The sequence below is a fragment of the Lepisosteus oculatus genome, chromosome 11 (genome assembly GCF_040954835.1).
Source record: "Lepisosteus oculatus isolate fLepOcu1 chromosome 11, fLepOcu1.hap2, whole genome shotgun sequence".
NCBI classification, from domain to species: domain Eukaryota; kingdom Metazoa; phylum Chordata; class Actinopteri; order Semionotiformes; family Lepisosteidae; genus Lepisosteus; species Lepisosteus oculatus.
Window position 1 is genome coordinate 8,466,495 of NC_090706.1, and position 12,899 is coordinate 8,479,393.

Here is a 12,899-nt window from a genome sequence, read left to right on the forward strand (position 1 = left end):
GAAGGTCATACAGTAGGTAAAAAGTATCTGTACCACTGAATCAGACATAGTATATACTGTATACATATGTTTGAAAAGGCTATCGGTTAACAACTCCACCCCATAAACTGGACCTGTTTTTTATCAAGTAATAGGACAAGGAAACCAGACCAACCTGCATTATATCGATCAGTATTCAATCTGCCCATAAAGGTACTAACTTCACTTGACAAATCAAATAAAATTCAATTAGAAGATGATTTTATTTGAATAATCAACAGTGACATGCTGAAGGACATTTACATAGGAGACCCCTTGGGTAATAGAGCCCATAGCAAAAGAAGCAGGATCTGATTAAAAGTATGTTTCTTTTCTCTTTCAATAAAACATAAAATAAATCTAACGAAACGCAATAGATCTCCCTTGTAATAACATGTACATTTTCCGAGCTAACTTTGCTGCCTGTATTTTTTCTTTTGGTTAGTAATTTTAATCTAAAAAACTTGGCTTTCTGAGCTGGGGTTAAAAGGTGATTATGCAGTAATGCTTGACACCAAGATGAACATTATTTTAAGACATTTTTTAAGAACAAATGGGCCATTTGCAAAACATCTTTAACTAAAGTACTCGAAGACACATTCAATTTGGTAGAATCAACAGCTAGGCTGATACTGTAAAACGTTCTATATTGCTCATTGCATTTGGTAATGAATATATTCTGATTTACAATTACAATTCGATGAATTGGGCTAGTTGTCTGCATAAAATCACACAGAAGTATGCCGTCACCAGAAATATCTTTATGAGTCCGAGGCTGGGTGATGGCCTCTCGCCAATTCTTCTTTACAAACATCAGGATTTCATCTTGTCCTCTTCTTTGGCTTTTCTTCTTTCTTGAATTTCAAAGCAGCATTCCTCTGCCAATCTAAACACAAAGCATGTGAATTGATATATACAGCACAGGAACAAAGACAAACAAATACACACGTGAACCAAATAAGGGTCTTCCTTGTGACCACATCCCTCCATTCTGAATTGGGCTTCAGGTCCTCACAGGCATGTGACTCCATTCCTTGAACACAGGAGTACAGGATTCAGCAGCCATGAGCCATAAATGCTTTTACTGCCTGTTAGAATGCTCAGCATTTAATAATAAAAACTCATTTAGTATGATGTACACAGAGCTTCAACTACAGTATACAATAATAAATGACACTCTTTAGCACAAGGCATATTTATCTTAGACCTTATTCAGGTGAATTGTCACTTCAGAAGGGACAGTAAACATTGGATAGTGATTCTTTCTATGCTATTACATGACTTCAACGCAACATCCAGTAAATCGATGACTAAATTTGGTCCTTTATTGGTTAATTAACCGAGGTGCTAATGATCACTTTGCTTATGAAGGACTAGAAGAAACAAAGACTCGCAATTAAATGCAGGTACCAGAGCTCACGGCTCCTGCCCTAGAGCCAGCTCTAATATGTGCAGCCAGTGTCCTGGGGGCACCCCCTGGGTTAAATCTCACTGTCAGTCTCTATTTAATTCACATAAAACCTTTTTTTTCTTTAGCTTTCTGGATGAAGAACGAGACAGCATGGCTGACAGGTGAATTTTACCCAGAGACATGGATCAGAACCTGAACTGTCTGGGTAAAGCAGGACGAATCTTTAACTCAGTTCCTGGAGGGCCTAATGTCTTCTCTGTTTTTGTTCTGCCCACGTTTTCAGTCACCTTGTTGGTCTAGTTATTTAGTCAACTGAATGACTTTAATAATTTTAACCTGGATTTGAGGCTTTAAAGGTAACTGTACCTTAAATTAAGTGAATGCCTTATATAATTAATTATAAAAGACCCTAAGAATCCAATATGTCTAATTCAGGAAGTCGTTAAGTTAGTTGTTTGATTGGCAACTCCAGTTGGAACAATACCCTCCAGAAACGGGTTCAGACCTCTGGGGTAAGCCCCAGTGAGTGGGGAACCCACATGCAGTCCATGTTGTTAAATTGGTCTCTGGAGCTCGGAAGAATTTCTGGGGATGACATCCTATGTCATAGAACAGTCCATCTGCAAGAAGACTTGCTGGCAAATGTAAAAAAAAAATACCAGTAGCTGGCTATACACAGCTTTATAGAAAGTTTGGATTTTATCATTTTGGCAGCCTGGTCACTATGAGAACAAAATACGGTACCTATGACTAAAGTGATCCAGCGTGAAATTATCTTACTCAGTTTTCTGCCCCTAAGGCTTTATTGTACATATTACTGTATGCCATGTGTTAATATATAAAAAAAAATATTGCCTTTTTTGTGCATGCCGATCTAAAATTATTAATTACAGAAGTGCTAAAATAACGTCTGTATTGACAGACATAGTTGAAAAGGTTAAACAATCAAATTAATCATGAAATAATTTTAATAGTAATAACAATAACAATCATTTCGCATTTAATTAATTGCATTTCCCTTCCTAACAAAACTCCAGAAGCATTTCCAACTCCGGCGTACATATTAAGGGAGAGGGACAACAATTTGTAGTACTAATGGTTTTAAAACAGTACAACAGGTCAGAAAGATGGTAACGCACCGAGGGGTAGTATATAATAAGACTTTGTAAAATTAATAAATAAAAAAACGTAAATATATTCCAGACAGATAAATTCATTCATTTGTTGCCGGAAAGTGCCCATGGCGACTGAGCCAGCGTCTATCTGTATCTCTATAGCAACTGAGAACATCTGTCTTACGTCGTCTCTATAGCAACCGAGAACGCGTCTACACGGTAACCCAACGGGAAACATTGTTTCTGGTACTGGACGAAAAAAAAACCAACACATTTTTAGTACTTAGTATTTAAAGTTCCGTGTGCCATTTAGTTGAAACTACATTGCCGCAGTCCATGAGCACAAAAATGAGAACTTTAGAAGCCTCTAAAGAAAAAAGTCAGTTGAAGACTGAAGGCTTTACGGTGAAATCAACCATGAAGAACTCTGTCGTAAGTAAATGGCAAAATGAAGGAAAGGCTTTTTCACTGGCGTGGTGTCCTTCCAATTTGACGATATTTTAAAACCCCCTGTGTGTTCTCTAATTCTGGTACTGTGCAAAATGCCTGTTTACTTTCTGAATGCATAACGGATACATTTATTCCCATTTCGGTTTCGCGTGTGTTTTGTGCATTCTTCGAAGAGGATATATGTTATTCACATTTTGATGAATGGGGTGTTTACAAGTAAATCAAATAAATACGCAGGAATAGGCAGACACAGCCCGCAGAACAGTTACAGTATGTACTCAAAGTGAACTGCACACAGTAGTCTTGCATGTTTTTATGTAATGTGTTCCATTTATAATTTATAAGAAATAAATTAGGGAACAATGTAAGTTATTTATTTATACTGTGTGCTTCCATAAGTTAAGACCATATTAAAAACTGAAATTTTAACTTGGGAGGAAAGAGAGGATCTTTCTTGGATTTTTGTAACATAAAGAGTTTATATCCTACAGTAGGTCTTGGTGGTCAGGGGGGCATAGTTTCAAAGTAAATGTGTAACTGGAGTTGTAAATTGTCATTTCAATCCAGGGTCAGTAATGTTTAATGTGTCCTGATACACACATTTAATCTTGCCTTTTTTAAGCAAATATGTTTTAAGATGAAAACACATGTGAAAATATAGTTAATTTGGATTTCATTTAATTTATTTGCTAACTGTAGCCACAAAGAGGGAAAACAAGTTGTTTTGTCATAAAATGTTGATTATGTCAATATACTGTTGAGTCGTATTCATCACTGCTTCCCAAAATGCTTTAAATGAAAAATATATAAATTGAGTTTAATACTAAAACCCAACAGAAATCACAATTTCTCTTAATACTTGAGAGAAAAGTGCGATTTTCATTCTTTAAAAAGTATGTCAAACACCCTAGACACAGATGACACAGATCATACAACAAATAAATAAATGCTTAAATAAGTTAGCGTTTTGTATCTGAATTGTGCTGGACTACAGTGAGACCGATATAAAAAGTCTAAACTTAGATGTTACACATCTAATTCCTAATACACATGGAATGAACAATAACCTGGATCTCTCTGATCAGCTAAAATAGATTGAAAAGGACACTGCAAGTCTGCTTCATGGTTTCAAAATATTTAAGCCCCAATACAGCCTCCATCTGAGGCTGCAATGAGGTTAATGGTGTGTGGGACTAAACTGGACTGTACGTCACACTGATTCTATCCTTTAGCAGATTGAGATCTGGAGGTTGATCTGTCTAACCCAGGCCATTGCCTGCTGTTTAAAAGACTCTATCCATTTGATTGAGGGGTTTGATGATATTTTCTTCAGTGAGAGTAGACATAAGTCCAAATGTGTTGTTTTTTTAATTGCTTTTTATCTTTCCTCACATATTCTGACAGACCTTGTAGGTTTGCCAAAAAATAGATTTTTGCAGGCTTTTTTTCAGATCTGTGGACTGCCTGTTAAAGCTGTGGATATTCTTATTGAATTAGCGCTACTCAACTCAATGTTAATATGCATCTATATTTTAATGTATTCAGACATGTTTTGGCTATCAGTGTTCATGCAGAACCAGGGAATGTTATGGTTTCTACATCCAAGGTAATCTAGTTTCTGGTTTCCATGGAAGCTGGATCCTGACTGTATTTTAAATAATTTGTTAATATGCTTTAACTTGCTTTTCACTGTTGTGATATGTGAAAGGAGTGAAGATATTACGGAAATAAAATGCTCCATATCAGTGGTGATATATTTTATATCGCATATTTTATATCATATTATTTTTTTGTCATTATGACCTACTTGATATAACTTGACTAAGCTCACTACCATCTTGTTGTGTTGTTTGTTGTCATTAAGCGTGTCACTTAATGCATGCATATCCACTCCTTGCTGGTCTCCATTGGGGTAAATGTGGTAGATCAAATAATAGGGGATCAAATGAAGACAACCTCATCCCCCTGCCTTCTATTTTCACTTCTATTTAACATTACTATGTGAAGACATATGCCCATAAAAGGGATGCAAATTGCAAGATGTTATTACTCAGCACCCTGGAAAATTACCCCTCAAGGAAAGAAATGTCACACTGATGCATTATCAGTTAGAGCACATCTGGAAAATACAAGAACCCTCAAAGCCTGTGTACTATATACGTGATAACCTCTATGTCGGTGTTCAGAGATGTATTACGAGAAGAGAACATCAAAAGTGATGGTGGTCTGACTGTTGAGAACCTTGTGGAGTAGGAGTTCTATCTTATTCACATAGTGGACTCTCTCCAGTGGCACTTTTTTTCTTATCAGCTTTTCTATGAATCTAAATTAATGGCATTTATTACAGTCATTCTTCACCACAGACCTACTTGCACCAGCTATTCATCTCTATTGCTTGAGTCTGAACTGGCCCTTTTGTAACAAGATGCTGTACAATCCTCAGCAGTGATGAAATATTTATGCCATTTTAAACTGTGAGTAATGCTACCAGTCAGATGAGCTCCTAAACTCCTTTGTCTGTTGCTTTTACTGAAGATAAATCAGGTGGAAATTTTAGCTGTCACACATTTCAGTCCTTGTTGGCAGTTGTTATTGATCAGGTTAAATATGCCCTTTTTTCTGTTGCTGGTGAAGCTGGAGAATTGAATTATTAGCCTCAAGATTGTAACGAAAGCGATCTTTCCAGACCCTATGCAGGCGACACAATCCGGGGTAGAGTGAGGAAAAAATGGGGGGAAAAAGCATACAGGAGTCGGGAATGAAAACAGGGGGTATATCCAAGGTGCGCAGATGTTCTGGGGGGTGAATCCAAGGCAAACTGTCCAAAAGGGAATTCCAAGATGAGGCAAATGTCCAGAGCCGGGTGCGCCATTAGAGACGAAGACAAACAGGATTAAAAACCGGAGCGGGATCCGGTGGAGGGTTGGGGGGAACAAGGGGGGAACGGCACCAGGTGCTACAGGTCACAGACTCCCAGGTACAGGAACCAATGCAGAGCCCGGAACAGAGTGAGCGTCTGGCTTTTAAGGAGGGCTGGATAGGAGGCTGGAACAGGGGGCAGGTGCACAAAATCAAGTCAGAAGTGAAAGAGCCGGACCGCCCTTAAGGGACTACAATCGTGACAAAGACAAGATACTTTTTTATTGCAGTAGACTTTGTGTTTGTGTTTGATGCCTGACACTCATAGGATTCTTTGATCTCAATGGTTGTATTCCATTGTTACATCCAACACTGAATGATATTTTAAAACAATTATATTCCCCTGCGTCCCTGTCCCTAAAGCGGTAGCGCAATGTAAATATATGGACTGTGTTTGTGTAGAGTAAATACTGGGAATATAATTGATACATATCAAGTAGCAGACCAGCTCCACTAATTAGTGTACAATAAGCTTTAGAAACACTGTGACGTAGATTTGAAATGGGAAGGGCTTTAGGGGGATGCCAAAGGCAATCATTTTTACCTTCATTGAATTTACCTTCAAGAAATGGGTCATTTCCCACTCTTGGGACAAGTGGACGAAAACTTTTACATCACACAAAAAACCAACAAATGAAAAATTATTCTAATTCAAAAAAAGCGTTTCATACAAGTAGTTATGAGGAATTCTTAATAAGTGATTATATGTAATTGGATTTTCTTAACATGATCTTTGGCAATATAATGACAGAAAGTCACGCCTTACACAGCTGAGCACCTTCATTTGTAGTTCTTAGGAGATCTGTTGTGGTGATCTGGAAGAGTGTGAAGTGTCACAAATTGAGGGTAAACGTTTCTTAAGCGAATAAAAAAGACCTATTTGTAAGTAGGGTTTTACATCAAAAAGTTAAAGGAAAGTATAATTCCAGACAGGAGAATGCAGACAGGTATATATGAATGCTGTAGTGAAGAACCGTTTCAGGTTCTTAATGCCTTGCAGAGCCACATTTTGTAGTCTGTCTGTACATCAGCTTTATCAAATAAATGAAATGAACATGCAGCTGCAATATGAACTTGACTGCACCGTGTTTCATTCTGGACATTGTAGCTTTCGTGACTTAAATGGAGGTGATGCCAGAGACTGAACACAATTAAATCAGATTGTAGATATGTTTGGTGAAATAAACAAAAGTGGCATTATAAATAAGATTAGGTCAGTAAAGTTCATGGCATGTGAGTACTCCAAAGTGGGTCAGTTACTATGTCTGCATTTATCTGAAAACAACATTAGCCTTAGTAAAATAGATGTGAATACCTTTACATATAGTGTACAAAGATGTGCTTACATAATGACTCACCCATATCACTTCATACCAGGACTGTGAGCAATAAGTACTTCAATACATTATTTACCCAGAGTTCACATAACAGTATAATACATGAAGGAAAATGGTGAATTTGCAAAAGAGTACTATATGTGAACATTATGTTTATACATCGACCATCACATGTGATTACTGTACGAGCCTCTGCCTCCTCCCTTGTGGTAGCCATTTGTCTACACTTTATGAATGTAGTTTTTTATTGTCTTTATTTTCCATAATGTCATTTATTTGGCAGTAATTTGATCTTCTCAATCTTCAGATCATAGCTATATAATCTTGACCCACAATAAATTCTATTTAAGGGGACTGATATTTTCAAGAACATATCAAAAAAAGAACTCTGCCCCAGGCTGTTAACAAACTTAATGTTTCCTTTGTCTTTTCTGTAGAGCAGCAAACCAGAAGTCAGGGATTAAAAACTAAATAAATAGCTTTAACCTCAAGACCCAGAGAGGTCCTTTGCTCTGATGGGAAATAGCTTTGACCTCTAAAGCATGTTCTCTACTCAGTAGAGCTCTTTTTCCCCCTTGGTGTAAATAATACAAACATAGGCTCTAAAATAGCAAAAACAGAACAGTTGTCTAGAATTGGAAGTACAGTACATGGTGTTGCTGTTGTTTCATTGCTGATGCTAGTCCAAGATATGAACTTGTCTAGGTCTCCAAACCTTCTGAGGTAAGTCCATGGACTTTCAGTTGCTAGCTACTGTACTGTATATACTGTAAATCCAGTGTTGTAATGTCTTGCCAAAACGATGAGTTGAAAACATTATTTCTATTTTTTCTTGGCATTTATACATCAAGTATTTTAATACATTAATTAGTATGTGATAACACAGCATATATTCAGCACAGGTCTTTTATCTTATGTGTAGATCGGTTATTTATTAATTCTACTACTGCTTCTGTTTATAAGAATGAAGATATTCTGTTATTAAATCCAAGCCTAATATGCTGTACCTTCTTTATGGTTTTCCATTTATGCAATTATTTTACTGTATGTCTAATCATTTTTTCATATTGTGGTGTATTTGAGATCCACTTAAAAAATATATCAAAATTCAACTTGAAAAGCAATGTACATCAAAAAAGAGCCTTACACAATAATAGGTATTCTGTACATATTAATTTTGTTAGCCTAATTAAAACTACTGTTTTGTATTTATGTGTAGAAAGAACCTTGTAAAAAACTATACTAGTTTCTTATAAATATTGCAAAGTGACTGACCATACAGCTGCCACTGTTATAAATCCAGTGTTAATTTGTTTGAGGTTTACATAGACAGTGGAAACAGTATTCAAACAAAAACAAATTTCTTTCTTCGTTTTCCCTAATTGAAAACCTAAAATGTACAAATGTTTTACCATGACAATGTTAAATATTATCAAACAGGCTTTCACATGTCCCACTATTGTTAATATTGATTGGTGTGGTTCATGTATTTTTAGTACACAACCTCTTCAATACATGTCTCTCCATTTTAAAACAATTCAAACCAGTTGATGTGAAAAGTGCAAACAGCTGATAAAATGCTATCAGCCCTTGGAGTCCCGTCATTATTCATTTCTACAAAGGCATCCTCACTTTTTTGTACTTACAAACACAACAGATGAATATAGTCTAAAATCCTTCACAGTATATTCATATCTTGTAGAGTCACCTCAGCAATGGTAACGCAGTTCAGGAAAGGAAAGGCTTAATCACAGTCTATTATGTTGCAAGAATGACAGCCATGCAGTGAATACATTACCTGATGTGCCATTTTAAATGTTTTTTCACAGATCTTTTCTGGGAAATGACAGCATTTTTTCTTTCCAAATCAAAAAGATTTAAAACATTATTTGAGCGCTATCAACTTTATAGAGCAACAGAATAGCGATTCCTAGTTTGATCTTGAGAACTGTATTACTCATTCTTTATTGTCAAGAGGTGCTTTTCAAAATAAAGGGAAAACAAAGCACAGGTATGAAACCCTGGCAAAAAAAACAAGATTTGTTTTCTCTGGGTTCAAGTGTCAGTCATTTCTTGTGAGACACCAAACAATGTCTCTTGTTTCTTTTTTGAACTCTCTAAAGAGAAATAATAATGCATTTGTTAATAGGTACATTGGCTTAGAAATTATATTATGCAACTCTCCTGCAGTACATCTACTTAAGAATGTTTTCTTTTATACAGATTTAAACAGTATCCTATTTATGTGCTAAATTTAATTGCTTGCCTTTATTGTCTGGTAGTCTCTGTGGTGATCCACCTACATTTTCTGAAATTATCCCATAATAATAGATTGCTTTTTATAAACTCCACTGCAAAGTCAAAACGGCTCCAAAATGCTGTGATTCACCGCAAACCCTGTTGTTTTATCCCTGAACTGTGATTTGTGTAGACATGAATTGAGTTCCACTCAATTTTGTGTTCAATTAAGGCAAGTGTTGATTTTGAATTAGAGCACCCACATATTCAGGCTGTGAGAAAAGGCTTACATGTGACAAATTGTCAATTGTAGCTTTTCTTATTCTCTTTATGTTTTGATAATAACTACGTAACAAATGTATTTTCAGCTTACTGACGGAAACTGCTGGAAAATATCTCAGCTGGTTAATGCTACAATGTCAACAGTTCAGCAGCTAAAAAGATGAATCATTTCAATCACGCCAAGCACTGTTTCAATCACAACATATGAAGCCATCTGTAAAGAAATTAAATTATAACAAAAACAACAACCAGTTATGAGATTGGTTGATTTAACAAAATGCAGGTTTTCTAAATTGAGTGAATGCACTTCTTCACTTTACAGACTTGTTTTGTTTCTTTCACAGTGAAAATATGATGTCTAAGCCATCACTGTCGGGAACCTGCTGTGTAGAAAAATATTGTATGTTCAGTGCAAGAAGCTTTTCAGTGAAAGTAGCATTTCTACTAGAAATAGCCAAGAGATACTCATTTGAACAAAATAATTTTAAGTTAAATTACCAAGCTTTTCTTTTTATATAAACTAACTTAAAAGTTTGCAAGAAACAGAACAAAACAATGCAACATTTAATTATTATTATTATTATTATTATTATTATTATTAACATTTTGCCCCATATGTTCCCATCCTCCCTCAAAGTTTTCACCAAAGGTCTGTTAAGATACAAATAGCTACAGTACATTGGATGTTGCATGCAAAAAGGATTTGAACACAGCAGCATTGTAAGCCTCCAGTGTCCCTGCCCTAGCACCACTGAGCCAAGCAATAGGGAACTCTGTTCCTGTTGAATTTGAAAGACCAAGATGGAAATTGTCATTTAGCAAGAGTATTAGGTGAGGGCAAGGAATATCCTTGTTTAAAATAATTGACAAAGGAAAGGAAATGTATTAAACATTTTATGAGCAGTCCCAAAACATACATGTCAAGGTGCAGTAGGTATACATTAGTCCCCCCAGTATATGTAAGGGACATGTTCTGTGGAGAAAGAATATTTATGTGAATCATCATTGACGATTAGGGGTTTTTGGAAGTTTAATTTATGTTTTCCTAAGTTTTATTTTAGGAAAATGCTTTGTCTTACAAATAGGAACTGTAAAATACTTGTATGAACAAGAAAGCACGAAGAAAGGAAGTTAGTCCCTTAGTTGTGCCAATGAAAGCCAACATATTATCATTATGAGATTGTCGGAAGCAATTCAGCAGATTGTAATTTCAGTTAGGCTCTTAATACTGGACTTCTCATTTGAAACCATTGACTTTATGCTTAACTGAAGCTCACTTTTGCAAAAGCAAAAGTCCTTCCCAGGATAGATGCCTAAAGAGCATTTAGACACTAAATAGTCAATGGTTCTTGATTGTTGTTGGCTACAGTGTCCTAAAGTCCTTCAGACTTTAGAGGTTCAGGAATACCATTTAAACACTGTTATGTTTTTTGTTTATTCCTCCTTCTGTTGTCAATATAATATTCTCAGCGATTGTATGATGATAACATTGAGTCCTGGTGCATGTAAACGTGAGAAGGTTTGAAATAAGGCTTGTTACTTATACAGTATGTGTATATGTGGCCATAGAAACGTGGATCAATAATAGCTTCTTTCTTAGGTCCTTTTCAGTGTTCAATAAGCTAAAAAGACAAATTTAATGTGAACTTAAAAAAATGATTTCCCATGGTCATTTGCGCATAAGACAGATTATGAAGGAGTTCAAATGGAAGCAAAATAAATTCTAGAATAATATGGAGACAAAATAATTTTTTCGAACTTTGAGAAGATTGTCTCAAGACTTTTAAAGTGTACTTAAAACAGAAATTAAAGACAATGGGAGAACAACATATGTCTTTACAAAAGAGCGATAAATATGAATGAACTAAAAGTGTCCCTCATGTATTTCTCTTTGCACTGTACAGACAACCTTGTAGTGTAATTTCATACCTATCAGTATGATGCCTATCATTTATACTTAGTTGTGTTTTTAAAATGAATTAATGAATTACGTTCTTGTAAGACAATTGCATATTAGCCTACAAAATAGGACCCAAGAAAGAAATGAATTTATAATGCCTTGCTCCCAGACTGCCACCTAGATAGAGCTAGCTATAACAGAAGAAAATTAAAGTGATTTGCGATGGATCTCTGTCATCTCCTATTAGGACTGCTGTCAGGTAGAATTTTCCCTCACCAAATTGCTTTGATAAAGACTATTGTCTTATAAAAAGATTTATCCATCTGTTGCATAGAGCTGTGTGTCAGGTGCCTGTATAAAAAGAAAAAATGCACCAGTTGGCAAAATAGAAAGGCAATAATAGAGAGTTTGCTCTAAAACTCCTCTTCTGTAATACAAATGCCTTAAACGCAACAGACAGTTTCCTTAAGCAAGTACTGTACCTGAGAGGAGCAAATCAATATGGCCCAGATTTACTCCTTCAAGGAATACATGTCCTTTTGACCCTAGGTACAGCATCAGTTTGTAGATTGAATTACAGACTGCTGATGAAACATGTTGCAGACCTCATTTACTACAGGCAGGATTAGGGTTGCGCTTGAGTTACTGATGGGATTCAAGACAGAAATGGAAACTTAGCGCTGATGCATGACCTATCCTTCACTACAGTTCTTTATTTTATTATAATCATAATCAGGCATCACAAGAATATATGAAAGGTTTCAAATTATAAATTAGAGGATATCTGGTCCGCCTACTTAATATGGTTACTAGGAGCTACAGGATCTCGTCCTTTTCTTAGCTTAAACACAAAAACTTGCTTGATGACAGACATTATTATTGTATATGCACAATAATAGATTTCTACTTCAGACCTACCTATGCTCCAATTAAAACTATTGTATCAAAGCATCGTTAACTAGATATTCCAAACAACATTCTGATATAAGCAAATGATGATGATACAGTTTATACATGTTGTAACACATTAACACTGTAATTTGGGGAAATCTGTTACAAACCGTGTCCTGGAAACTGCTTATATTTGATGGAAAAACATCTGCAGTTTCTGCAACACAGACAGGATGGTCTGTGTTGATTACAGAAAACTAATGGTCTGCTTGATATTGAACTTCAGATTATCTCTAGACATATCATTACCCTATTGCACAACCAAATAACAAAATAAA

The 12,899-nt window shown here is 35.7% G+C and overlaps 1 protein-coding gene and 1 long non-coding RNA gene across 3 annotated transcripts in view; one reads left to right on the top strand and one right to left on the bottom strand.

Moving 5' to 3' along the window:
- Positions 1-218: 218 nt before the first annotated feature.
- LOC138241793 (uncharacterized) overlaps positions 219-12,899 on the bottom strand; it is a 40,195-nt gene continuing 27,514 nt past the window's right edge. The window contains exon 2 of the long non-coding RNA XR_011191066.1: positions 219-904. This is a non-coding gene — a long non-coding RNA (uncharacterized lncRNA). The remainder of the gene's footprint in view (positions 905-12,899) is intronic.
- Positions 2,740-12,899, top strand: part of pacrg (PARK2 co-regulated) — a 105,895-nt gene continuing 95,735 nt past the window's right edge. For both annotated transcript variants that reach the window (XM_006631288.3, XM_015348394.2), the window contains exon 1: positions 2,740-2,976. In XM_006631288.3, the coding sequence (XP_006631351.1) occupies positions 2,881-2,976 (96 nt within the window). In that variant the 5' untranslated portion in view covers positions 2,740-2,880. The remainder of the gene's footprint in view (positions 2,977-12,899) is intronic.